This window comes from Helicoverpa armigera, chromosome 22 (assembly GCF_030705265.1).
Source record: "Helicoverpa armigera isolate CAAS_96S chromosome 22, ASM3070526v1, whole genome shotgun sequence".
NCBI lineage: Eukaryota > Metazoa > Arthropoda > Insecta > Lepidoptera > Noctuidae > Helicoverpa > Helicoverpa armigera.
In genome coordinates this window covers 7,587,337-7,613,282 of record NC_087141.1, presented here as the reverse complement: position 1 = coordinate 7,613,282, position 25,946 = coordinate 7,587,337, and the positions used below count along the sequence as shown (strand labels likewise).

General features: G+C 37.7%; 3 protein-coding genes and 1 non-coding gene across 5 annotated transcripts; 3 read left to right on the top strand and 1 right to left on the bottom strand.

Annotated features, from left to right (window-relative positions):
- The first annotated feature begins 137 nt into the window (after window positions 1-137).
- LOC110380195 (protein suppressor of white apricot) lies at window positions 138-10,442 on the top strand. Its single transcript, XM_064040512.1, has 14 exons — window positions 138-446; window positions 1,299-1,468; window positions 1,993-2,156; window positions 2,831-3,047; window positions 3,427-3,488; window positions 3,784-3,994; window positions 5,303-5,482; window positions 6,009-6,272; window positions 6,729-7,724; window positions 8,829-8,959; window positions 9,429-9,519; window positions 9,624-9,678; window positions 9,849-9,884; window positions 10,090-10,442. Exons 1-14 carry the CDS (start codon window positions 253-255, stop codon window positions 10,412-10,414), a joined length of 3,096 nt encoding a protein of 1,031 aa, XP_063896582.1. The 5' UTR covers window positions 138-252; the 3' UTR covers window positions 10,415-10,442.
- LOC110380198 (inositol oxygenase) lies at window positions 6,784-25,891 on the top strand. Of its 2 annotated transcripts, none has more exons than XM_064040509.1 (7): window positions 6,784-6,787; window positions 22,474-22,651; window positions 22,957-23,165; window positions 23,664-23,800; window positions 24,168-24,302; window positions 24,511-24,606; window positions 25,051-25,891. In XM_064040509.1, the coding sequence occupies exons 2-7, from the start codon at window positions 22,489-22,491 to the stop codon at window positions 25,157-25,159; spliced, it is 849 nt and encodes a 282-aa protein (XP_063896579.1). In that variant the 5' UTR covers window positions 6,784-6,787; window positions 22,474-22,488; the 3' UTR covers window positions 25,160-25,891. The 2 variants fall into 2 exon arrangements, with proteins under 2 accessions (XP_063896579.1, XP_021195787.3); XM_021340112.3 differs by lacking the exon at window positions 6,784-6,787 and adding an exon at window positions 21,380-21,530.
- On the bottom strand, window positions 11,533-11,651 carry LOC135118489 (5S ribosomal RNA). The gene has a single exon (XR_010277608.1). It is a non-coding gene; the product is annotated as a 5S ribosomal RNA (ribosomal RNA).
- On the top strand, window positions 14,453-19,179 carry LOC110380199 (inositol oxygenase). The gene is made up of 7 exons (XM_064040510.1): window positions 14,453-14,600; window positions 14,973-15,150; window positions 15,804-16,012; window positions 16,919-17,055; window positions 17,586-17,720; window positions 18,171-18,266; window positions 18,611-19,179. Exons 1-7 carry the CDS (start codon window positions 14,589-14,591, stop codon window positions 18,717-18,719), a joined length of 876 nt encoding a protein of 291 aa, XP_063896580.1. The 5' UTR covers window positions 14,453-14,588; the 3' UTR covers window positions 18,720-19,179.
- Window positions 25,892-25,946: the final 55 nt, after the last annotated feature.

The following is a 25,946-nucleotide window of genomic DNA, read 5'->3' as shown; positions in this document are numbered from 1 at the left end:
AAAGAAAACAGCACATAACATGTACAGTTTTCACTTTTAATTTAACTTATAACACAATATTCAAAACTTTATCGACAGGATTGAAAAATCTATAAAAATAACTTATTAGTGCCTTTCCATAAATCATCAAGTATGGCAATGCGTAAAATGTAAAGAAGCTGTCACTTCTTCACTCAATTTATTTCCGAACGTTTCTTATCATGGTGCGACTTCGCTAGTTCTAAGTTTTGATTTCTAATTTTGTGTTTAAAAATGTCTCTAAAATGGACTGGAGGTCAAAGTGAGTCCGGTATTTTAAGAAAGAGTGAATACAAGGAGAAGAAAGAAGACCTATTCGTGTTCGGCTACTCGTGCAAATTGTTCAGGGACGATGATAAAGCCCTTCACATTGACCAAGGCAAACACCTCATTCCGTGGATGGGGGATGAAACGTTGAAAATCGACAGGTTCGACCAGTTTTTTACTATAAGACTGCTAACTGTGGCGCTATAAACCTACAAAAGATAGTTATATGTCAGAAAAAATTAAATTTTCGGAAGATCTTTAAGTATTTCGCAGAGGATGTTGTTACGAAGGCCGGTGTGCGTGAAGACTGAGCATCGGGCGCTTTGGGTGCTCGTGGCGTCGCGTAATGTTATGGTGACACCCGCCGGTGGTATGTATAACCTGCAACGGTTCACTTGAGTATGTATAAATACTATGTTTAAAATCCAGGTGTTCTTAAATAGGATTTTTTCGATTCTGTGCCAAAACAAGCTCCCCAATTTTACTCTTGTATGAATATTAGGCTTATTGATATCTTTGCTAGAACTAGACCTACATTTAAATGCTGGGATAGTTAAGTAGGGCCCCATTTTATCATCATTGTATTATATAAAAAATCATTTGTGTTTTATTTTAGTGTATTTTATTGACGATTGGCTTATTACTAACAAATATATTTCTCAAAATAGTCTTACTTAAACATGCAAACAATATAAATACCGAAACATACAGTGATAAGTAAATAAGGAAAAATCTTTTAAATTAATGTTTTGATATTTCCTCAAACTGCTTAAATATACAATAAAGCCAGTTATATGGTATTTAAAAAGAAAATTACATACATACAAAGTTATTTAGTATTTTCAAAAACTGCTCTTAACATTTTAGATTTTTTTTAGGTAGGCAGGATGCTAGGTAACAATTTATCATGAACTGTAAAAAAAACTGAAAAGGGTCCCTCAGCAAGAATTAGGCAAACTGGCTTGTATTGTACCGTTCTTACAATATATTAAGGCTCGGCCGTATCTGAACAGGTATGATGCACGAGGAGCGCTGCATGACCTGACGAGGCTGGAAGCACCTCCGGGAGGCTACGACTGGCGGGTGGAACTGACCCGGGGGGAGCTGGACGTGGAACAGCTATGCGATGAGGAGAGATACAGAGCGCTGCATACTGATGAGGATGAAGAGGAGATGTATAAAGGTTCGCGTTTATTTTACAGCTTCAGTATAAGTGTATTTTATTTTATGTTTTAAGTGTTCATAATTTTTTTATTTGCCTCTTTTCAGCTACTATTGCAGGTAACAATAATGAATAGTCATTGTTTTTGGAGTGCTATCAATTTTTATATGAATCATAATTTAGTTTCAATTCAAGACCATACTTTCAATCAAATTACCTTTCAATAGAAAAATACTCTTGAAAATATAAAAAAAAACTGTTCTTCATTGTCATTCCAAAATCATAACTTACCCATTTAAACCATATTAACCATAAACCTAAATACTTGATAGTCAGGAAACCAAGGGCACTACATATAATAATATTTATTTACTATGCTCTTTTTACTTCTTTTACACAGTTGTATTCTAACTTTCCTACTGTGGATCTGCTGGAAGAGATTTCATTAGAAATAAGCAGTACTTTGTGCTATTTTATGTCACTTCTGTCATGTGTTTACTGTGTACATAAATGGTTAAATAAATAAATAAACTTCTTCTCCACAGAGGAAGAGCTGAAACGCCTTCACGCGGCAGGGTACGGGCAAGTAGGGTTTAACTACGAGGCGGCCGCTGAGCCGGCGCCGCCGCCGCAGCTGCCCGAAGTGGACGAGGAGCCGTTTGTGCCCACACCGGCGTTCCGCAAGCTGCTGCCCAGCGATACTGTCTTTGTTAGTATTCTTTGGCAATTTGGTGGACAATTACTTTTAGAGATTCTTTTGATATCCACTCAATATTCTACTTGTTTTTATAATATTTAATACTAGCTTCCGCCCGCGGCCTCACCCGCGTAGAGTTCGGTTATATCGCGTTTCCAAGAGAAGTCTTCAAAAGTCCGGGATAAAAACTATGCTATGTTCTTTCTCAAGGTCAATTCTATCTCTGTCTGTACCAAATTTTATTAAAATCAGTTCAGTGATTTAGATTTGAAAGCGTAACAGACAGACAGAGTTACTTTCGCATTTATAATATTAGTAGGGATAAAAATAGTGTCTGCCATAAGAACATAATATTCAAATAATGAATGTTGTTTATTTATATTATGATAAAAGAATAATTATTATCTAAAAGAGGAAAATAACAACAAGGGTATTATTTTAAGCTTAGATACTTTTTATTTGTAAAACTATTTTAGAAAAATCACGCTTATGTTCCCAGTGCATTAGCAATAGGCTTATTGAATATGGGTATAAAAAATGGTCATATTCCTTTCAGATTAAACTTGTTTTAATACTAGCCTTGAAGAAACCCAAAACAAAAAGTATTCAAAAACAGTATATATAGTATGAATAGTTAATTAATTTCGGTAATTGTGTTATTTACATGGAATATTTTCTTCTAACAGCCCGAAACATTGAAACAGAACGCCATAATAGAAAAAACAGCAAAGTTCATAGCGTCTCAAGGTGCTCAAATGGAGATCCTGATCAAAGCCAAGCAGGGAGACAACCCGCAGTTCAAGTTTCTTAATCGGGACTCGACCCTGCACCCGTACTATACCGCACTCATTGCGCTGGTGAAAGCTGAGAAGTGGCCTGAGAAGAAAGTTGAAGTGGTTGAAGGTATGTTTTCCAACTGCAGTTATGACTAGCTAGTTTCTTTCGCGTGTCGGTGCGTAACTAACTTACAACAGTGATTACACCCGTATCCCATGAGAAGTGGTCTGTGCTCCTGGATGAAAAGAAGCCTCTGAATATGGGCGATCTAAAGCTGAAAGGTTTTTTCAAATTGGATCAGTTGTTCCTAAGATTAGGGCGCTCAAATAAAATCAACTTTTTTTTCTTTACAGAGGTCCATTAAACTTATTATAAATTCACAGCTTTATTAGTGGTATTAATTAGTGGTAATGTTGTTAATGGTAATCTATGTTGGCGAAAATCACTTGACTGAGTCTTCCAAAATGACTTTGCATAAAATTAAGTTTCCATGTAATTGTTACAGAAAAACCACCTGAAAATGAAGAATACTTGCATCCAAGTTTAGCATCTACTGTTATTGAGTCTGTAAGTATATTAAAGTTTACATTACCTAAAACTTTGTGATGAATTGTCTCTGCTAAGTTGCCTAACAATGTAATTTAATGAACATTTTAATTTTATCAACAAAAAACCATTTGTAACTAACTTATGCTAACTTATATTACTCTTGCAAGAAATGCATGTGCATTAAGTTTTGAACATATAAACCCAGTAATTTCTGCTGTGCATTTAGTCACACCTAAAACTTAACCCATATAATAAAAATTAGTAAAATTCGTTTTTATCCGGTAAATTATTCACTGGCAATTTTTTTTTCCAGGCCCCAGCAATCCCAAGCATCCACTACAAGCCATCAGCCGACTGCGACTACACCATGCTGATCAGCAAGATGCGGGGCGAGGGTGACGCGGAGGCGGGGGGGAGGGGGGATGTGCCGCCGCCCGGCACCGAGCCCCCGAGGGTGTCGGGGGCCGAGATATATAGAGCTCCCGTCATGTATAGTAAAGGACCTGATGGAAATCATGGTGAGTGTAATATTGACTGCCACTACACCATGCTGATCAGCAAGATGCGGGGCGAGGGTGACACAGAGGCCGGGGAGGGGGACGTGCCGCCGCCCGGCACCGAGCCCCGAGGGTGTCGGGGCCGAGATATAGAGCTCCCGTCATGTATAGTAAAGGACCTGATGGAAATCATGGTGAGTGTAATATTGACTGCCACTACACCATGCTGATCAGCAAGATGCGGGGCGAGGGTGACACAGAGGCCGGGGAGGGGGACGTGCCGCCGCCCGGCACCGAGCCCCGAGGGTGTCGGGGCCGAGATATATAGAGCTCCCGTCATGTATAGTAAAGGACCTGATGGAAATCATGGTGAGTGTAATATTGACTGCCACTACACCATGCTGATCAGCAAGATGCGGGGCGAGGGTGACACAGAGGCCGGGGGGAGGGGGGACGTGCCGCCGCCCGGCACCGAGCCCCCGAGGGTGTCGGGGGCCGAGATATATAGAGCTCCCGTCATGTATAGTAAAGGACCTGATGGAAATCATGGTGAGTGTAATATTGACTGCCACTACACCATGCTGATCAGCAAGATGCGGGGCGAGGGTGACACAGAGGCCGGGGGGAGGGGGGACGTGCCGCCGCCCGGCACCGAGCCCCGAGGGTGTCGGGGCCGAGATATATAGAGCTCCCGTCATGTATAGTAAAGGACCTGATGGAAATCATGGTGAGTGTAATATTGACTGCCACTACACCATGCTGATCAGCAAGATGCGGGGCGAGGGTGACACAGAGGCCGGGGGGAGGGGGGACGTGCCGCCGCCCGGCACCGAGCCCCCGAGGGTGTCGGGGGCCGAGATATATAGAGCTCCTGTTATGTATAGTAGTCTTAATCATCATCTGCCCAGCTTCATCCTATTTTTATTTATTATATTGGAGTCGAAGCAGATGCAGCTGATCACCAATGTTGACATGACACTCTTCAACTTATGTACCTGGGCAACGTTGTAGAGATAGGTTATCAGACTCTTGCAATATTTGTTTTGTATGAATTTCACTCAAACACTGACTTCATCAAAGCAGAGTGGAGAAGTTTTTAAACAACAGTCGAATTTCATTAATTTTCATTCAGGGACATTGGGTCAGGGAGACGAAATGTTTGAATAACAGCAATTTACTGTTCTTTACATACGAAAATATGTGTACATTTCCGAAATCGGAAACTTAACATAAGTACAACGTTATTTAGTTCTAATTGCTTTTGCGTGTATTTCCATCAGTTCATACACACCAACATTGCAATAAAATAAAGATTCCTCATTTCTTCTTCACCAGTGGACCCTACAGCGGCTCCAGCAAACCCGCCCCCCTACCAGCAGTACGCAGCATACTACCACCAGTACCTAGCCCAAGAACACCAGCAGAAACAGCAGCAGAAGCCGCAACCCTCGCTCAAGTCCACCGGCCTCAGTCTCATGAAGAACTATAATAGTGATTCTGATAGTGATGTGTCTGGTGAGTTGTTTAACCAGATGAGAGAGTACTAGTGTTTAATATGGAGTGAACTGCCTTTCCCAAAAAAAGTTTATGTGGTAGGAAATGTCTTGAGGAAACCTGGACTGGAAAACTTGAAAATGCTAATCGCCCTTGATATTATGGCCTTATGTTTGGTTTGAATAAATAAATTCTTCTGCATATAAGCCAGTAACCCTACATTTTGACAATGAGAAGGAGATGACTGCCTATCTGACTAACTCAGTTACCCAGGCACCCGGATACACATTTTTTTAGTCTTTCTGGCTGAAGATGTAACAAAATAAAACAAGAAGGATTCCGTCTAAGCATACTCATGGTTATCCATTCACAAACCGACCACCCTACGTGGCATAGTTTTGGTCACCCATCCACAAACCCGATTACTTAAGGCGTTGCTTAACCCTCTGTTACTCAGCCAAGATCTCTTACAAAAACTTTTGTACATGTTTAGTAAATTAGAAATATTTTCACATAAAAAGTATCCTTTTCTGAATTCCACTCACAGATTTCGACGACAGCTCCTCAACAGACAGCAAAGACAAATCATCCATCATTACTCCCCCAGAGGACGTACAAATCGTCATCGACAAGATGGCGTCATACGTCGCACGAAATGGCGACGAGTTCGCCGACATTGTTCGCGCTAAAAACGACCCGAGATTCACGTTCTTGGACCCTGGGAATGTGTATCATGCGTATTATAAACGGTTGATGCAGCAGAAAAGAGGTGGTGATGTTAATGGGAGGGAGAAGAAAAAGAGGGCTGCGGGTGAGTTTAGAAACTTGTATAGTGGTTGTTTGGGCTTTTGTCTTATATTGAATAGTTCACTTTTTCATGTCTAATTCTATCTTTAATCTATAGGTAACATGTACAATATAATTACACATAAAAGATTAGATATGTATGTAAGATATGTGCCATATTCATATTGAGTCCTGAAAAGCTATATAGAAAACTTGAGCCGAAACTGCTCTTTCGGGATATCAAGTAACAGATCGACATTTAAATAAAGAAGGATTTATTGATCTCGTTATTCTGATTTAAAGCTTTTTGGTCCAATTTACTTCTCCTTAACTTGAACTTATTCTTTGACTGTTTTCTATTGGTTATGTATGAGCCATATTTGATTATCTTAATTACCTTTTTAATTTACATGTAAGAAATCTTAACACCTAAAAATTTTTTTGCTTAAAAACTTAACTTCAACAAAAATCTTTTTCACAGCACCCGTATCATTCTCCATAAAGAAACTCAAAGAACCGGACCCGATACTTCCAAAACCAGCTTTACCCTACGAGTCAAGTTCCGACGAGGATTCAGAGAAACATACAGACAAACAGACGGAAAACGATACCAAGGAACTGCCTAAAACCTTCCCACTTACGATTCCTATGAACAATGTACCACCAGTAGTTATGTACAAGATAGATACAGTAAATGAACCAAGGATTGAAACGGTAAAACCAGTGAAAATAGTGGCTAAACCTGTGATTATACAGGATGTTAAAGATATACCTATATTGGAGGAAAAACCGGAGATTTTGACCCCTGAAGTTCCAATTACACCGGTCCTTGAAGAAGTTAAAGATATACCTTTTAAAGAAGTGCCTACTTACCCCGAAAAGATGGAAATAGTTGAGAAGGAAAGAGAAAAGTCTCAAAATAAAGAGCTCCCGCAGAATAGAGAAAGTCCTGTAAAAGTAGTAAGTCCACACAAGAGAGATAGTTCTCATAGCAGAGATGTTCCCCATAAGAGAGATAGTCCGCACAGAGATCACTCGCACAAGAGAAATAGTCCCCATAGAGCCACTTCCCATAGCAGGGATAGTCCCCAAAAGAGAGATAGTCCTCTAAACAGAGATAGTCCTTACAGGAGGAGCAGTCCCCATAAAAGAGAAAGTCCTTATAAGAGAGAGAATTCCCATAAGAGAGAAAGTCCTTACGTTAGAGAAAGGGATAGTACCCATAAAAGAGATAAAAAGAAACATAGGGATCGTAAAAAGGAACATAGATCCAAGTCAGAGAGTAGGGAATCGAGACGGAATGAAAGACGAAGCGCAGAGAGAGAAAAGAAGAGAGAAAAAGAGAAATTGAAGGAGAGTGAAAAAGATAGCAAGAAGAGTAAAATTAATAAAGAAGAGTTGGAGAATGAAATCATATCTTTGGAAGATAATTCAGATGATTTGATTGATTTGACGGGTGACCAGTCGGATTCCAAAGGTAATCTATTCTTTTCTTTTCTTATATTATAAAGCTAAAGAGTTTGTTATTTTGCTTGCATGTGATGATTACAGTAACTACTATTTAAATGTACTTAAACCTCAAAAACTTATTCTTTTTTGCACACGAATATAAGGGATTGTTCACACCAAACGTATTGTCCGCCGCTGACTGTGAGTATACTCACTGTCTGCCCCAGTGTGAACGTCGACTCAATCTGCAGTACGCGTACTCACCAAGCCGACAATAGGCTATAGCGTAGGATGCGCTACATGTGTGAACAAAAGAATAGGCTCTTGTAGGTTCACACTAGATGCGTACGCTGAGCGGCTGACTATTCTACACATAAAAGGGCTCAGTATTTGAAGTTGCTCGTAGTATTTTATAAACGATAAAACTAGCGTAATTTATTTTTTTCAAATCAGAAGTTTTACTGATATTTCAATTAAATGATGCGCATTCAGATAGTTGCCATTTGCGAAGCTCTAGAGGAAGACGAAATTGTGGGTACATCCCTTAAATTTGAAGAGATGTTTTCTTGGTCAATTTCATACTTTATATTTCGAATATAGACTTTATCCAAATAAGTTCAAGAAATATTTTCGTATGACAGTAAAACGTTCGATTATCTTTAATACGTTTAAGTTTATATAAAAGGGACACTAATTATCGACGTGCTGTACCGAGGCGCGGCGGTGCGTACGCGGCGGAGCGGCGCTATTCGGCAACTGCGTCCGCGTAGCCAATCCGCGTCCGCCGTGCATAGTCGCGTAGTAAAATAATCGGCCACTGAGAGTCAGCTACAACAGACAACGTAACAGCGTATAGTCGGTTCGGTGTGAACGACAATTTCAATATATATGGAAAAGCAATAAACTGCGTAACGCGCGCTCACAGTCAGCGGCCGACAATACGTTTGGTCTGAACGATGCCTAAACCGAAAATAGGCGGCCATCTTATCCTGTCCTTACCATTCCTAGTATTGGGTCCTCTTACAGCCAACCTTAGAGTGATAGAGTGATTCGATGTGTTAAGGGTAAATAAAATGTACTAAATGTGTGTTTCTTGTTTGTTCTTTTCCATAAATAATATACCTCATATCAGGTGAAGGTGAAACGGAGGTGGAGCGAGCGAAGCAACAGGAGCGTCGTCGCCGCGCGGCCGAGTTCCTGAAGAGAGTGGGCGTCGACCCCGCCGCCGCCGCGCTGCCCACCACCTCGCTAGCCAGCGCTATGGTATGTGTTTTGCACCACTGGTTTTTATATTATAATCTTTCAATATGCATAGAATACTCTCTATCACAAGTTAAATCTTAACATGGGTTATTATAAAATATTATAAAAAGACAATCACAAATATAAGCAAATTTATTTATTTATCTATTCCTTCACTTTCACAGCCCGATAAGACGGCAAACCGGACTCTCCGATGCACGGATTTCGGCCTAACCCACGAATCGAACTAGACACAAATAAAATCAAATATCATTATCTGCAGGCTGGCCCATAGATATATACCTTAAGCTAACATACATATTATATAATTCAAAATTGTTATTATGTAAAAAATTTAACAGCAATCAAACTATACATACATGCACATTGTCTTCGTATGCGTAATTTCAAGACCGCTCACTAGTGGCCGAGTCGCCGAGTCATATAAAGACAATACAATAATTATATTTACTAAATTACATTTTTACAGGTGGACACGCTAGAATCTATAAGAAAGAAGAAGGCAGAAGAAGAAGAGAAGAGACGCAGACGCGACAAGAGAAGGCATCGAGACAGAAGAGGTAAGAATACTAATATTATAAAATGTGGCAGTTTGTATGTTTGTTTATCAATCTCATGAAATGAAATGGAAATTGGGATAAACTATATTCATTTATTTTTGCAGATTACGAGGATGAATCAGAAAGAGCACACAGAAAAAGTAAACGCAGAAAGTATAAGTAAGTTTCTTTTTCTTATCTACTTAGCATGAGAATAAATAGAAAAAGTTTATGTATTCTCTTGTCTATTAACTATATTATCTGCTAATCGATTGTTGTATCGTATCTCGTAAACAGCTCGATCGATTTTAATGGTTACAGAAACTAAATGAAAATATTAATATTTACAGGTCATCGGATGAAAACGACGAATCAGATTACGATGGGTATGTATTTGAAATGAAATAATTACTATGGATCACAATTCTAACCTACTTTTTCTAGATTATTTAATTTAACAAATAGATTTTAATGCGCAACGCCTACTTACTAGTCATACAATATGCAATGTGTTATAAAAAATAAAAATAATATCAAAATATTGATAGCATTATCTGTGTTAATATATAACCAATTATTATTTTTTACCAGATCAAAGAAAAAGAAACGCAAGAAAGAAAGAAAGCACAGCTCCAAAAACAAACGCAAACGCCGCCGGGAGACAGAAGTAGACGAGGAACCACCTGCTCCCATCAACATAGACCTTACCAGCACTCTGAAAGAACTTCGAACTTCCTCCCCCACCAAAGAACTGGTACTCCAAGATTTAGACGACACACAGCACAGCTTCCTCAGAGAAGAATCTTCTGAGGAAGAAGAAGGAGATAGGAAGAGAGAAAGGCAGTACAGTGAGGGAGAGTGGTCGAGTGATAGTGAAGGTGATTCAAAATCTTCTGCTAGCAAGAAGGATGAATAAACAGGCTAATTTTGAGTGTTATCACAAAGCAATTAAGTTCATTTTTTTTTTCAAAATTATTTTGGATTTTATGTGCAATTGAAATAAAAATTGTATGGTATGGGATAATGTTTAGGGTTTTGTATAAATTTTTAGTTGATTTTAAGTCTTGATTCTAATAAATAAAAATACATTTTGGGGAGTCTTAAAAACTAGATTTTTTGATATAAAATGTGGTGGTTTTAAATAAGATCGTTAACATTATTTTAAACATAATTCGGGATAATATAGTCTGTCGAAAAATATCATCTAAAAAATAGTAAATTTACAGCACAATCATTCAATTTAGTTCTGTGTAGATAGATTTTTAATAAAATATTAATTGTGTATTGAAATTAAAATACAGTAAAATATCGAAATAAATTAAATAATAGTAACATGATGAGTAAAAAAACTGCCTTGTAATCATGACACCATTAATCATATGACCATAGTGTACCATATACATTGTATGCCTTTTAATTATCTTCTACAAAAATGTACTTAAAACTCGTAGCCGGAATAAGACCATTTCAAACATTTTGATGCAACTACTCATGTAATAAAGTGGGATCATTTTTTTTGTTTGTATCCTAAAGGCTTCGAAACTATTATAATATTTTTTCACTGTTGGGAAGCTACGCCATCGGGTTAGGGGCAGTAGTTCCCACGAGACGCGGGTGAAACCGCGGGTAAACAGCTAGTAATGTATACTTATTCATCAAAATAATCGCCGAAACTTAAAACTCTGTGCAATAAAAGTAAAATTACATATTGTAGCTTATTTTAATAGACTTTAATATTTACAAATCAAGAATATACTGGTAAATATCTACAGAATTGTTATTTGTGTATTGTTCATACTAAAATATTGAATGATCAGTAAAATAACGTAATACAGCATGCTCCAAATACAAGCCTTTTAATAGTTATGTACAATAGAATAAATTAATAAATATAATTGTAGTTTCCTATGAAAACTTGTTTTATTAATATTGAAAACCCTGTTTCCCATACAAAAAAATATATTTTTTACTTAAAAATAATATTCTGAATTCCTAAAAAGTTACAAAATTTCCTTTCTGGTAAAAAAATCAAAAAGCCGACGTCACACGGTGTTCCCAGGCGGTCACCCATCCAAGTACTGACCGCGCCCGATGTTGCTTAACTTCGGTGATCGGACGAGAACCGGTGTATTCAACGTGGTATGGACGTTGGCGATAATGGAGCTGAAATTAACGATATGTTAATAACCATTTTTTTTATGTACCTCTAACAAGTCTAACAAGTATTGTAGCCAATAATGGGCCGCAGTAAGACTTAACTTTACATTTATTTAAATGACGATGCAAGACGAACCGCCACATAAAAATGTGTGTAGTCTTATATGCAGTGGCGGATTTACAAACTTGCCGCTAGTAGGCCATTCAATTTTTGCCGCCTCTAATGATTGTGAACTTAATGATATTTTTGTCAGTTACTAGATTATTTTTGCAAGCCTCTATGTACCGAAGAGTTTAATGTTAACAAGTTTATATGACAGCGACTTTGAAGCGTAAAACCTCTGTAACTTTAAAACGGCTCAATCGATTTTCATCAACACTAAAAAAAAACTAAATTGAAATCGGTTCATTCGTTCGGGTGCTATGACGCAGTGGCGACGTAGCATCGGGTGGCACCCGGGGCGGACTACCTATTGTGCAGCCCCCCCAAAAAAAAACGACAAATGTAAAAAGTTTTCTGTTCCAAAACTCAATAATTTTGTACCAAAACGAGTAAAACAAAACCGCCGTAAAGTGAAAAAGTCGCGAGCGAAGCGAGCGCGAATTTTTTTATAGTTTTGGTACACAAAAATATCTACCCAAACAAGAGTGGAAAAAAGGCACTGCAAAGAGAAGAAGCCGCGAGCGTAGCGAGCGCGAAATTTTTGATGTTTGGGACGCAATAATACCTAAAGAAATCAGAAAACAGCCACTGTCAAGTGAAAGGCGCGAGCGCAGCGAGCGCGAAATTTTTTGAGTCTTGGAACACAAAAATACTCAAACAAGTTTGAAAAAAAACCAGTGTAAAGTGAAAAAGCTGAGAGCGCAGCGAGCGCGAAATTTTTCGAGTTTTGGGACACAAAAGTCCTTCACTCTCATAAACAGCTTAGAAATCGTCAGTTTAGAGCGTCAGTTGTTTTTGCTACTTCGGTGCTTTAACTTTTTGTTAGATTGAGGACTCGAAAGAGCGCAGAACAAACCAGGAATTATGGAAAAAGCCGCGAAACCGATTTTTTATTTTATTTTTATTGAAACGCTATTAGAATATTTTAAAATTCATGATCACGTAAGTAGGTACCTAAGTATATATTACAGTTTATTAATTTTGCGTTTATTAATCGTCTATTTATATATGGATCGTGTACTCATATAGGTACTCAATTATAAAAAAAACCTGTAAAAAAATTGTTAAATTTGCCGCCCCTCTAAATCTGCCGCTCTAGGCACTGGCCTACTTGGCCTATTGGTAAATCCGCCACTGCTTATATGTGCCTTCACCTTTTTTTCTTAGAAACACTGGATACGACGTAGTAGATATTATAGGTACCTACTTCATAATTATTATCACAGATCACCTATGCTTATACTATACTCCATTCAAAATAACATTAGAAATTTAAGTAAACCTTTTTTACTGTTTGTTCAACCGATTTTGACTTCTATTGCGTTAGTAGTATGATAAATGGCGGCTGCAGTAAATACTTGGTATTGTAACCACTATTTTGCTTTCAATTCCGTTCTTTTGTCTACGGAATAGACGTCAAAATCGGTTGAACAAACAGTAAAAAAGGTTTACTTAAATTTCTAATGTTATTTTGAATGGAGTATAGATGGGCGTGAATTCCCCGCGAATTTCCACTCTAGATAAATACCATAGCCTGTCAATCAAACATCACACGAATAGGCCATGGACAAAGAACTTTAAACCTTAACTTTAAAGAAATAATGGCAATTTTGCATCGTCACTTTAGGTATCGGTAAACATAAAACAATTTGATTAGTCTTCCTATTCTAATATGTCAAAAAGTAATCCCTTGGATGGCGCGGAAAATCCATTGAAGATATAATATTTTGATAGACAAAATAAACAAAAGTTTAGGTAGGTAGGTGGTATATAGGTATCTAGCATTATCTAATCTGTGCAGATCTTGCCTTTCTAAATCTACTTTATCTAGGTCTAAAATATTCCCCATGAATTTACAGAAACCGAGGTGATCTCACAGATTAGCCAAATCCAGTTAAATGAAAAAAACACAGGTAGGTATTCAGATTATCTGGTAAGATTAAAACCTAACTTCAATACTTTTAGGTCAATGCAGGCAGCTACCTAGCTGAGAAAAGGGTAGGCAATGTAGAAAAGTATACCTACTTAACCAAAAACAGGAACCTAGACAGGTACTTGAATCAAAAATTGACATAAAATTCTTCACACAAGATATATTCGGTTTCGCTAGATGTAAAGATAAAACAAAACTTGTCATCTACGACCACTAACGCAGTTCAGACCAAAAACAGATGACTTTATAACAATTCATTATCTTGAATCTTATAAATATTATCTGTTTGTTTATATTATTACCCGTAGTTAACTAAGTAATTAAACTGGATGTATAAATAGATAGTAATCGCTCTATAGGTGCGTTAACATTTAAGTATATAAGTTATAAGATACCGCCTACCGCTGCGGACGGGGGTGTCGTTATATTCCATTTCAATCACCAAACAATTTTGCACATCCTACAAACACTATTTTTATATGATGAAAATAAACACCGCTAGACTGCCTGGATATAGCTGCGTAGCCAAGCGGTGTTCCTGCGAAAGGTTTGGCAGGATTCCACAGGATATCACAAGAGAAAGAGCGTGGTGCTTAAATCATCAAAGGAAGATATATAAGAAAAATATAGAAGAAAAACAAGTGAATCCACATGCAGCAAACTTGTAGTCTATTAAAGAATTATTACTATCTCAGAATAGTTAAGCCAATTTATCTGATAGCGCCGACTACTTGAGATGCTCCTAAGCCGCTATAAAATGTCTATGAGATCTAACGCAGCGCCAATCCCTTGAATATCCAGTTACTGTTCAGGTGTCAGGGAGAACACTCAGGAAAAATGGCGAGCCAGGTAACCCCATGTCAATATTTGCTTAAGTGGTTCTGGGCCTATATTTTTGGAATGTCAAAAATAATGGAGGTCTTGCTAAATGCAATTACATAGTACCTACATTATTTTCGAGTTACCTTTAATATTATCTTATTCCTTCTAATGCCTAAGTGTAAGAATAAGAATAATTTATTGTTTAGAAATTACATACAATTGTTTTGATTCCTGAAACTCACTAGGATTTTCTGTGTCGTAAGTTCCAGGCTTATTCGTTGTTGCTTTCCAAAAAGCTCGCAATCCCAGGCGGGCTTAATGCCCTTAGAGCCCCCTCAAATTGCATGGATCCCTCCAAGCTAAACCAACAACAGTTATTTTTCTCTTATTTTGTAACAGAAAGGAGATGTAACCCTGATCGACCCGTCGCAACTGTTACGTCCGGAGCCGGTGTTCAACGACAAGCCTATCGAGGCTTTCCGAGACTACACCGTGGATGACTCGGATCCCATCCGCGAGCGCGTGCGCAAGACCTACTACGATATGCACACTAATGTCACTGTGGATCTCGTTAGGCGTGAGTATGTTGGAGATTATAGTTTGTGTCACGTTTGGAATCAATCTTCTATCTTTGTATGTTTCTTTTACTCAGCCATAACACTAGGAAGCTGTGAAAGGGGGACGTTTTTGAGGGTGCTGTCCAATGTAATTGAGTTGGAAAGTTCTAATTTAATTAGCCGAATTTCAATAAACATATTTCACTTTGACTTTACAATACAAACTTAATTAGTAATTGGGTGCCGAAAACGCCTTCGTAACGTCTGTGGCTAAGATTCAAGCCGTGAGATTTCCGATTCCCCATACATAGTTTTGTAATCATTTATTTAAAAAAAAGCAAAATCCCGAAGGTTCTCATCTTCTCCTTTTTTGGGAAGTCGGTTAAAAATACGTAATGACTGACAGCCAGTTTCTTCATCAAAAGTTAAAGCCAAAGTAAAAGTCAAAGTAATGTCTAAAGTTAAAGTAACGGTCAAATTCAATTTTTCTATTAGTTTTGCTGTCACTTTAGACTTGAAAAAACGAATTTGTCCGTTACTTTAACTTTAGGCATTACTTTAACTTTAACTTTTGATGAAGAAACTGGCCGTTAATTGAGTAAAGTTAGTATAATAGGCTTGAAAAGTTGTAGAGGAACCTTGAGCTACCTAATCTTCGAATATTTTTCAACAGAAAAGAAAGAAAAGTGGCTGAAATTCAACACGTTCAAGAGCACGATCAAGGACGCTCTGATCAAGCTGAATGAGCTGGTGGACGAGTCTGACCCTGACACCGACCTGCCCAACATCGTGCACGCCTTCCAGACTGCCGAGAGGATCCGACAGGACCATCCTGATGATGACTGGTTCCATCTTACGGGACTCGTGCATGATTTGGGCAAGGTATGTAAAGTCATTGAAGTTCTGAGCGAAGTGTGAATATGTACCTACTGACTTTTATCTGCCGTCCGCAGTCTTGCCAGCGTCATCCTTGCTTAGTCCGCGTCCCGAAAGGCTTACTTCCTGCACCAGGATATAAAGTATCCTGAGTCTTAAGTTGGGTCGAAATCTCTATGTACATTTATGTGTGTGTGTGTATATTTGTGCCAAAAAGATCATTACATTCCGCCGTTTAGGCATTATTGAAGAAAACACTTTAAACCCACAAGCTCCTCTAATGTTGGTCTAATAATCACGAAATTAATGACTTCTTTTAATAAAGCCCCGAATTCCATAAAAAAATCACTAAATTAGTTTAGAAAAATGGCAAAACCTAAGGGATTATAAAAATTTTCTTAGAAAAGATAATAATAGACAGATATATTTCTGCAATAATAATGGCACTACTCATTAGCTTATAGGTTAACCTAGGTAGAAATTGATGACCTCTTCAATCGCCAGTGAAATAATATAAACGTGACCATAGATAGCATTAAAGTGAATACATTAGCATAAACAATAAACATTGGCAGTCTACTCGTCATAGATAACCTCGTTTATGACTCTGAACTCTTAATTGCTGGTCCATTGATATTACCACTGCTCAACTGGAATTTTTCGCGACAAATCATGACTAGACTTTTACCTATCTAATTAAATGGTATTGCTCGGGAGACGATGAGTTGGTTTGGGCTCATAAATCAGTATGGAAATTAATGGTAGTACTACACAACTACGTTTAGGTATTTTGCCGGTATCAGATCTGAAACCCTTGGTTGGAATCAAGATTTTCTTCAATATCACCGGGGTATAACTGTATTATCCTTTACAAAACGGCAGTCTATAATTTTTTATGTCTCTGTAACCCAGGTGATGGCATTCTACGGCGAGCCTCAATGGTGCGTGGTGGGCGATACCTTCCCCGTCGGCTGCAAGTGGGCTAAATCCATCGTGTACGGCCCTGAGAGCTTCAAGGACAATCCTGACACTTACAACCCTAAGTATAAGTTAGTATATTCATTAAGGCACAGGTAACTTAATAGACAAAAGGGAAAATATTAAAGCCAAAGGGCTCTGAAACTATTGAACCGTATTGAAATGTTTTTTCACTGTTGGGCTAACTATTCCTGAGTAAAATAGGTTTTATTTTATCTGGCTACTGGCAGTAGTTCCCGTGGGACGCGGGCGGCTCCGCGGGAAAACAACTAAAGTATGTCAGTTTGTTTGTCGCGCTATCCTACCCAAACTGGTTTTGAAGATTGTTTTAGTTATTTTATTTGGCGAGTTCTCTTTCTTATCAAAGTTTTTACGTTTTATTATACCCGCTATTATTTATACCTTTATATCTCTGTTTATAATTTTTGAAGCTGCCCAATTAATCAGTAATAATTTTGAAAACAAATAATTTATAATCATTATCTTAAACTTGCGAAAGGTAGGTAGGTGTATTGTTTACCTTCATTGTTCATTACGTAGGTACCTTTCTTCAAAGACTTTTTGGGTTTCTCAATCTTGCAAATTTTCGTGTTATTCTTAGCACGGAATACGGCATGTATGAGCCTCACTGCGGACTGGACAAGCTGGAGATCTCATGGAGTCACGACGAGTACATGTACCAGTTCCTCAAGCATAACAACAGCAAGATCCCCGAGAAGGGACTGTACATGATCAGGTACTGTTGCAAGTCTTACGATTTTTTACTAAGGTATATGAGGCAAAGTCTGGAAAGGCTACATGCAGAAGTTAGCTAAACAAACTCTTTTGAACAATTTGTTTGAACGAGAGAACAAGAAGTCCAACTAGTAGAGTCGGACTTGGAAAATCCTTTCAGTGCTACAGGCTTTGTATCCAGGTGCGTGAAAGTAGTTCCAAACGGACGCGAAACAGTTGGTGAAAGTTAGTAGGTAGCTAGCATAGTTATTAGCCTGATCGGTTTAATTTGAGTCTCTCAGAAAGTCACAAACTTACCCCCGCACTCAGAGACATTTAATCATTACTTAAGTCACTCCTTAGTGACAGATTCTCAAAGAAATTCTGCACTAAGGAACTGCTTAAGTAACCATTAGATGACTCTGAGTGTGTCCATTAGTTACTTTATTTTTACTATTTATTTACCCCACAGATACCACTCGCTGTACCCGTGGCACGCTGGTGGCGACTACCGCCACCTCACCAACGAGAAGGATGAGCAGATCCTGCAGTGGGTGCTCGAGTTCAAGTGAGTAAATTATCAACTTAATTAAAAAATTAAATTATTAAAGTAAAACACCATGCTGAATTTGGTACGTCTATCTTTTGGGAGAAAATGTGTTCTATAAAAATTCTGTAACCTGGTGCTTCAACGTCTGGGTTAAGATATAAAAATTAAATCTCAAAGGAATCACTCGATTGACCTTAACTACTTTCTTAGTTGTAGGGCCGTTCTAAATTAGAATTTACATCGCAAAAAGCTGACTATTTTACCGACTACCCTCAAAGGAGAAGGTTCTCAATCGACCGCATGTTTTAGTTTTTTTTTGTGGTACCACTTATATTGTTTAAAATAAATCTTTTGTTTCACAGCAAATATGACTTATACACGAAGAGCGAGAAGGTACCCGACATTGAAGCCCTGTGGCCCTACTACGAGAAACTGATTGAGAAATACATCCCCGGCGTCTGCGAGTGGTGATCATCCAACCCTTGGAATTATTATGACATTTGTTCTAGTGTGAAGTTTGTTACTTGAATTCTTCTTCTTATCAACTGAAGAACTGGGTGTTAAAGTTTTCTCAAATCCATCTGATGGACTCTGGTCATTGACGTGGCATTATAATCACTGCTACTGAATACCTACTTGAAATACCTGAAAACAGACAAACTCGTCAGAAAACAACATATTTATTTAGTTGTAAATAAGAGCAGTGAAGAAGTAAAATATATGTATTTATTAAGAATACCATAGGTATTATATAAGTTTCGGAAAATATTATTTAGTAACTGATAATTTTGCCATAATATATTTTGAAATGTATAAACACTGATTAAGATACAACATAAGCATTGGGATGGATGTCATAAAGCTGTAGACATATTATTGATAGAATTGTTTATATTAACTTATTATAATAAATACCATTTACGACGTTGAATTTTTGTTTTTTTTTCCTTATACTCCAATCTTCTCTCTTTTACTGACGGGATCTTAGAAGCACTTATCAGAGAGAAGTGTAGGTAGTCAGAAATAAGGTGCCTTATGAAGTTAGTATAGGCCACCTTCATTATCTGCCAAGCCTTTTCCTTACTAAGTTGGGGTCGGCTTCCATTCTAACCAGATGGAGCTGAGTACCAGTAACTGACCTCCTCAACTAGTAATCTGGGCAACCCAATACCCTTATGAAAGACTGGTTGTCAGACTTACTGGCTTCCGCTTAGCCGTAAGACTGACAAAAATGTTATATTGTATCCACCGACATACTTTAGTGTAAAAGGTTTGTATATAAAAAAGAAAAAAAACTTACCAGGGTGAAGGCCACTTCCATGTGTTTCTAGATAGAAGATTCCATTATTGTCCACATAAAAAACATGACGTAACGAATGTTTATCAATCCCAGTGAGTAGGTACAAATAATTCATTTTTTTGGGTTCCACAAGTATCACAGTAAAATCAATCAACTTTTGAAATGGCTATTCTTAAAAGACAATAGATAACTGCGCAGGACATAAATAACGAATAAGTGTAGGTATAGGAATTTCACTATGCCCCCAATAGTCCTACAGAAAATGTACATTTTAAACATCTGTAGGTTTTTTTTTTTACCTACATTCTATGCAAATAAATAATTAATGTATTCTAGCTATGCGTGTTTACTTGAGCGGATGGGATACATGTCAAACAGACCATATGGTTAAACCCCTCTGCTAGACATCGTAGGCGTTTCAGGTCAGGCTCTGTCAGGTGGAGCTTAGAAATCGCGGGGAACAGCTAGGACATTGCATATGTGCTCGCTAAAAATAGCAAATACAACGCAATATATCTGACTATTGCAATGAATTGACTTCTATTCTTACATTTAATGGAGAACTTCCTTATTCTTCTATATTGAACTCAAGAGGATTGCTATTGCTATTGACCTTCATTCAATTGGAAGTGAGACAAGATTGTTGCAAGAAGAAAAAGGTTGTTCTGTTGAATATATTTTTTTCTTAATACCCTCTGGTTAATAGTTTTGGTGCACCTATTATTCACTACTTCATCGAAGTTCGACTTTTCTGAGACGTCATATCACAAAATTGATATGAAGTTTTTCTGTAGAATTATTTTCTAAAAATAATAGTGATATGGTAGCCTACGGATACTTTTGGTGGAATTTCAATAACCAAAACAAAAATAAGCAAACGAAAAAGACGAAATCAGACAGCCTTTGAATGGACAGTCTACTAGTGTGTCCTATACTAGACATCGGTTGATTGGTTCATAATTACTTGCAAAGAGGGAGGTAGAATTGTGCGCAGACTATACGCAGTAGACACAACCCCATCCAGCATCCTTGACCCAAAAATAAATGCGTTTTAAACTAAAGGCAGACAAAATAGCTCTCTTTCAGCACAATCGACAACTAAACGTTAATAAAACAACAATGCTTGTTTGGTACAACATTCTATCAGCAATATTATACGATGCTTTAAGATCCATTGCGGGCTTTCTTGGCCTGAACGCTAACGATATGTTAAGGTAACAAGCAATGTATGCTGTCTTATGTAAATGTGTCTTATGTTATGGACACGTGTATGACACAATAAAATACAAGAGAAGCTATATCTGAAGTAAGGACTTGTCCTGAACCAACACGGTTTTGCGACTGTCTATTAAAGTAGGAGATCTTTTGGTCCCCTATTTTGGTAAATGTTTAATTTGCAGTTTGGTTAACGAAGAATTGGGGCCGCATTTGCAAATGTTTTTCCGGTTCACTCAAGTCTCGTAATTTCGCAAAAGAAATCTAGGACAGAAAAAACGAAGTAGGTATTTACTTACTTTCAGCGCCGGCAATTTTTAAGAAACTGTTTATATATAGATCTATGTAAGCACAGAGCAAGCAAAAATTATGGATAAAAGCTTAATTTGGGGCAAGGAAAAAAATCGTATTCTTTCTCACCTACCTACATTACATTTTAGAAAAGATAATGTACAAAACCAGCTCAACCTTCAATCAGGTTTTCTTACATCAAACCTTTGTATTTTGGAAATCCAATCAATCAAAAAACTGCGGAACCCAAAAAAGTCCCAAAACAATGTACAAACATTTATATCAATAGCAATTATTTATAACGGCGTGTCATTGCTAAGTATTTTCGCGGTTTTTTATCTCGCTACACTATCGGCCGATAGCCTGACTTAACTTTTGACCTGTGTGCTATCAATTATCATTTAAGTTGTGCACAAACTGTGATGCCAGTAATACTCGGAGGTCCACAGTAACGCCTAGACATGAAGCCGAAACCAGTAAGTTGATTTTATTTATATTTTTACCATAAAATGCAGTTTTAAGAAAAATGTATGTACCCACTTTACGAATACTTTTCGAATCTTCTTTTGTAGATTGTAAATGTATGGTCTCAGTGTCAATTTATGGTAAATGATCATTGCCAATTACTGCGTTGAAAAATCTGTTAATTTTATTTTACAAGACTTGGATTTTTTTCAAAACATGGATTAATTTACCGGTGATAAACTCTTTTTCGTGTATTGTGTGATGCAGTCATCGATTTTCATATGCACTTACTGTAGTGTAGTTAAATAGGTATGACCTCTGACCTCTGGCCGTAGAAGAGGTCTTACTAATGCAATCTTACACACGTAAAAGCGAAAATACCCACCATTCGAATGTTGAGTTTTTTTTACAAAAAAACATCTTTTTAAATTAAAGTTACCTTACTCAAAAATTAAAGAATGTTAAGTAATTTGAAGGAACAAAATTGTCTTTTAGAAGTTGTGGTAATAACATAACTTATAAATAAGTAATGTCCAAAACGATAAAGTTTCTAACATATTTTAAATTTTGCAATTGTAAAAAAATGTTAACAATCGCAAAATTTATTTTTGCGTAAAGACGGTAGTCTTTTACAGTTCAGACTTACGGATCACGCAGAATGAAAACCACTTTGTTCTACCAGTGATAAAAAAAATCTTTAAAATCTTTTGAATAAAAAATACTAAACCACAAAAAATACCACGTAAAAAAAATTTAAGCAGCCCATGTACAAACAGCTTATGTCACCAACACTGAAACGGCAAGGGAAGCAGATCATTACAGAATCGTGGCCGACAACACAACAGCTCTTATAGTTAGTTAACATTGCCATTTCGAAATCACCACGTGCGGTCTTACGGACCATCACCAACTCCCGTTTCACCTCTTCCTACAATGAAGTTTGCACCTTCACAGGATTCCCCGGTCTCTATGATCGACCCTTCACTGCTCCTGAGACCAGAGAAGGTATACGATGGCAAACCAGTGGACGCCTTCCGTAATTATGACATTGATGAAACGGACCCCATCAAAGAACGTGTGCGCAGGACTTACTATGAAATGCATACTAAGATGACCGTGGATTTTGTTAAAGGTAAGCCACTTATTTACTTGTTTAACTTCATTTTTAGTAGTCATGAAAATGTGCTCATTAATTTTACCAATTCAGAAAATACCACATCAATTTTTGATTACTCATCTACTTATCACTTTGAAATGAATCTAGAAAACGGTAGTGGGATCCTAAATCTTTGGAAAAACGTATTTATGCCGTTGAAAATACTATATCTACCTACCTATGTTCCAATTTTTATATACAGGAGGTAGCTTTAATATGTATTTTTAATAGCACCAAAAATACAGCGAAATAATATGATCTTGATCTCCCTACCCTCCCAGGACGCATGGGCAACTGGCTGAAATTCAACCACTTCAAGAGCACGATCAAAGACGCTCTGATCAAGCTGAATGAGCTGGTGGACGAGTCAGACCCGGATACCGACCTGCCCAACATCGTGCACGCCTTCCAGACTGCTGAGAGGATCCGCAAAGACCATCCCGACCAGGACTGGTTCCATCTTATTGGACTCATACATGACCTCGGAAAGGTAAGGGCTTATTTGCAGTACTTCGATTATCAAGCAAAATTAAGCATACACAGGTATAACATATCACGAATTACTTGTCTATAGAAGTCGATGTTTTTATGATCATGAAGAAGGAAGTAGCTCATAGCACTATCTTATTATTTAATCCATCTTTATTTGGAGTCAACACTGAGTTCCATTCGCGTTTTGTTACGACACAACCTATTTATCAACCTTTTGTTTCAATGCATCTAGGATTCCCTGCATCCATTTTTTTTAAATTAGCCTATGCTGTCCCACTGCTGGGCAAAGGCATCCCCCAAAGCCTCCCACTTTTCTCTATCCATCGCTGCTTGAGTCCGAGAGGAAGCTGTCCAAGTCTTCTCTCCAGCGTTTCCTTGGTCTCCCTCTCGGTCGCCTCCCATCCTCAGGGATCCATTTTGTGGTGATGTTGACTATAGATAATAGCAATAGAATAGTATAGAATAGCTTCCATAACACATTATTATCATTGCCCAGGTGATGGCTTTCTACGGCGAGCCTCAGTGGTGCGTGGTGGGTGATACCTTCCCCGTCGGCTGCAAGTGGGGCAAGTCCATCGTGTACGGTGATGACAGCTTCAAGGAAAACCCTGACACTTACAACCCTAAGTACAAGTGAGTTCGAGACTATGTTTACTTACTTCTTAATATTTTAAGCTAAAGGAGTTTGTTTGAAGTCAAGCCTATCTCAGGAGATTAAAAAAAATCATATAAATCCACTTACGAAAGTTTCTTGTTGATTCGCAAAAAAATACTCGGCATCTTGACGATTTCAAACACTTCCATAACATAGCTCCATTGCTAATGTTTGGTTTACTCGAATGAACGATTTATTTATTTATCATAGCCAAACACGTGAAACATTGTTCCTCATCCTCAAAGAAGACTTCTTTTGTTTTTCCTTATCTCTATTACAACACCGACCAAAATACAAACTACCTACTACAAAAATCAGATGTCCATTTGAAAACTTTTTCTCCAGCACGGAATGCGGCATGTACGAGCCCAACTGCGGCTTGGAGAATCTGATGATCTCCTGGGGACACGACGAGTACCTGTACCGGGTGCTCGTACACAACAAGTCCAAATTCCCCAAGGAAGGACTCTTCATGATCAGGTATGTAGACTTCTGTATTATGTGGTAAAATAAGTCGGCATTTGATTGGGCCTTCATTTCGCTTGTGAAGCTCTAGTTTGAGTCAATTTATAGGAGGGATAGTAATGTCTAAGATGCATATATTTCATAACGTGCCTAGTCTCTTTAATACTTTTTTAAAATCCTTTTCACTATCCCTATTAATGGAGATATATTATTTCTTCCATAGATACCACTCCCTGTACCCATGGCACGCAGGTGGTGACTACAAACACCTGATGAAGGAAGGAGACGACGAGATCATGAAACACGTTCTCAACTTCAAGTAAGTTACTCATCATCATTTGCCTAACCTTTTCCTATGTCGGGGTCGGCTTCCTGTTTAACTGGATGCAGCTGAGTACCAGTGTTTTACATGGAGCGACTGCCTATCTGATTTCCTTAAGTCAGTTTTGCGGGCAAACCGATATCCCTTCGCAAAACTGGTTGCCAGACTTTCTGGCTTCTGACTACCCGTATCGACTGATAAAATGTTCAAATGACATCCGAGACCTACAGTTTAACGTGCCATCCGAAACACAGTCATTGGTGTCCAAGATATACGTAGAAAGTACATACAAACTTAGAAAAGTTGCATTGGTACTTGCCTGTCCTGGAATCGAACCCACGCACAATGATATGTGAGGTTGGTTGTTTACCCACTCACCACCACGACTCAACGAGTTGGTGCTTCTATCAGAAACTATATTTTTGTCCTCTTTCCCCACAGCCAATACGACTTATACACGAAGAGCGCTGGTATCCCTGACATTGAAGCTCTATGGCCTTACTACGAGAAGCTGATCGAAAAGTACATCCCAGGAGTTCTGGAGTGGTAGACCAGGACAAGAGCACCCTGCACAGTACAAATGTATTTAATGGAACATCATTATTTTAGTAGGTAATAAACTGTTTCACTATCAAGAGAAATTTTAGAAGTAAGTTTGCTTTCAATGGTCTTGTTTTCGTTGAAACAAGTTGTGGCTAAATGCGGATTTCAATTACGGACCTGCGATTCCAGACTGTATTTTGACGTTAGCTTCATATAAATTGTCAAGTTTCAATCTCTTACCACGAAGAAATGGATGGATCGGTTATTGAAATCCAAGGTAAAAGTTTACAAGCCCTATCTTAGAATATTGTCGAATATATTCTGATGGTTTTTCCAATGATAACTGAAGCAAGCATGAATATATGAATAAGTAACTACTCTTACTAAATATAGATACTATTTTCCCATTTTCACCGAAAACAAACGTCAGTTTTCGTAAAATATCTGTTTACTTTGAAAATTGAACGTGAAAATTCATGGTAAACAGTTTCAGAAAATTTAAATTTACGTTGTCGGTGAACTCGGGTCTATGTTATAGATATAATGTTATTTCTATTTGAGTTTTGATGATGATTGTTAAATAAATACCTAAGTAAAATACCTATTATTTACCAATACTTGGATTTTTGCTAGTGATACCAAAGATATCATTGTATATTGTTTTAACATTCACATAAGTTGGCCAATTTATTTGATAAAGTTTGTATGATATTGTAAATAATAAACGTTATTATTTTAATTACAGTCTTTTTTTATCTTTGTTTGTGTATATTTTTATGGTTTCTTACGGTTAT

Coding starts and splice junctions, on each gene's coding strand:
- LOC110380195 (XM_064040512.1), top strand. CDS start 253: ATGTCTCTAAAATGGACTGGAGGTCAAAGTGAGTCCGGTATTTTAAGA. Junction 447..1,298: donor GAAACGTTGAAAATCGACAG/GTTCGACCAGTT, acceptor GTATCTGAACAG/GTATGATGCACGAGGAGCGC. Junction 2,157..2,830: donor TGCCCAGCGATACTGTCTTT/GTTAGTATTCTT, acceptor TTCTTCTAACAG/CCCGAAACATTGAAACAGAA.
- LOC110380199 (XM_064040510.1), top strand. Junction 17,721..18,170: donor AAGGGACTGTACATGATCAG/GTACTGTTGCAA, acceptor TTTACCCCACAG/ATACCACTCGCTGTACCCGT. Junction 18,267..18,610: donor CAGTGGGTGCTCGAGTTCAA/GTGAGTAAATTA, acceptor TTTGTTTCACAG/CAAATATGACTTATACACGA.
- LOC110380198 (XM_021340112.3), top strand. Junction 23,166..23,663: donor TCATACATGACCTCGGAAAG/GTAAGGGCTTAT, acceptor ATCATTGCCCAG/GTGATGGCTTTCTACGGCGA. Junction 24,303..24,510: donor GAAGGACTCTTCATGATCAG/GTATGTAGACTT, acceptor TTTCTTCCATAG/ATACCACTCCCTGTACCCAT.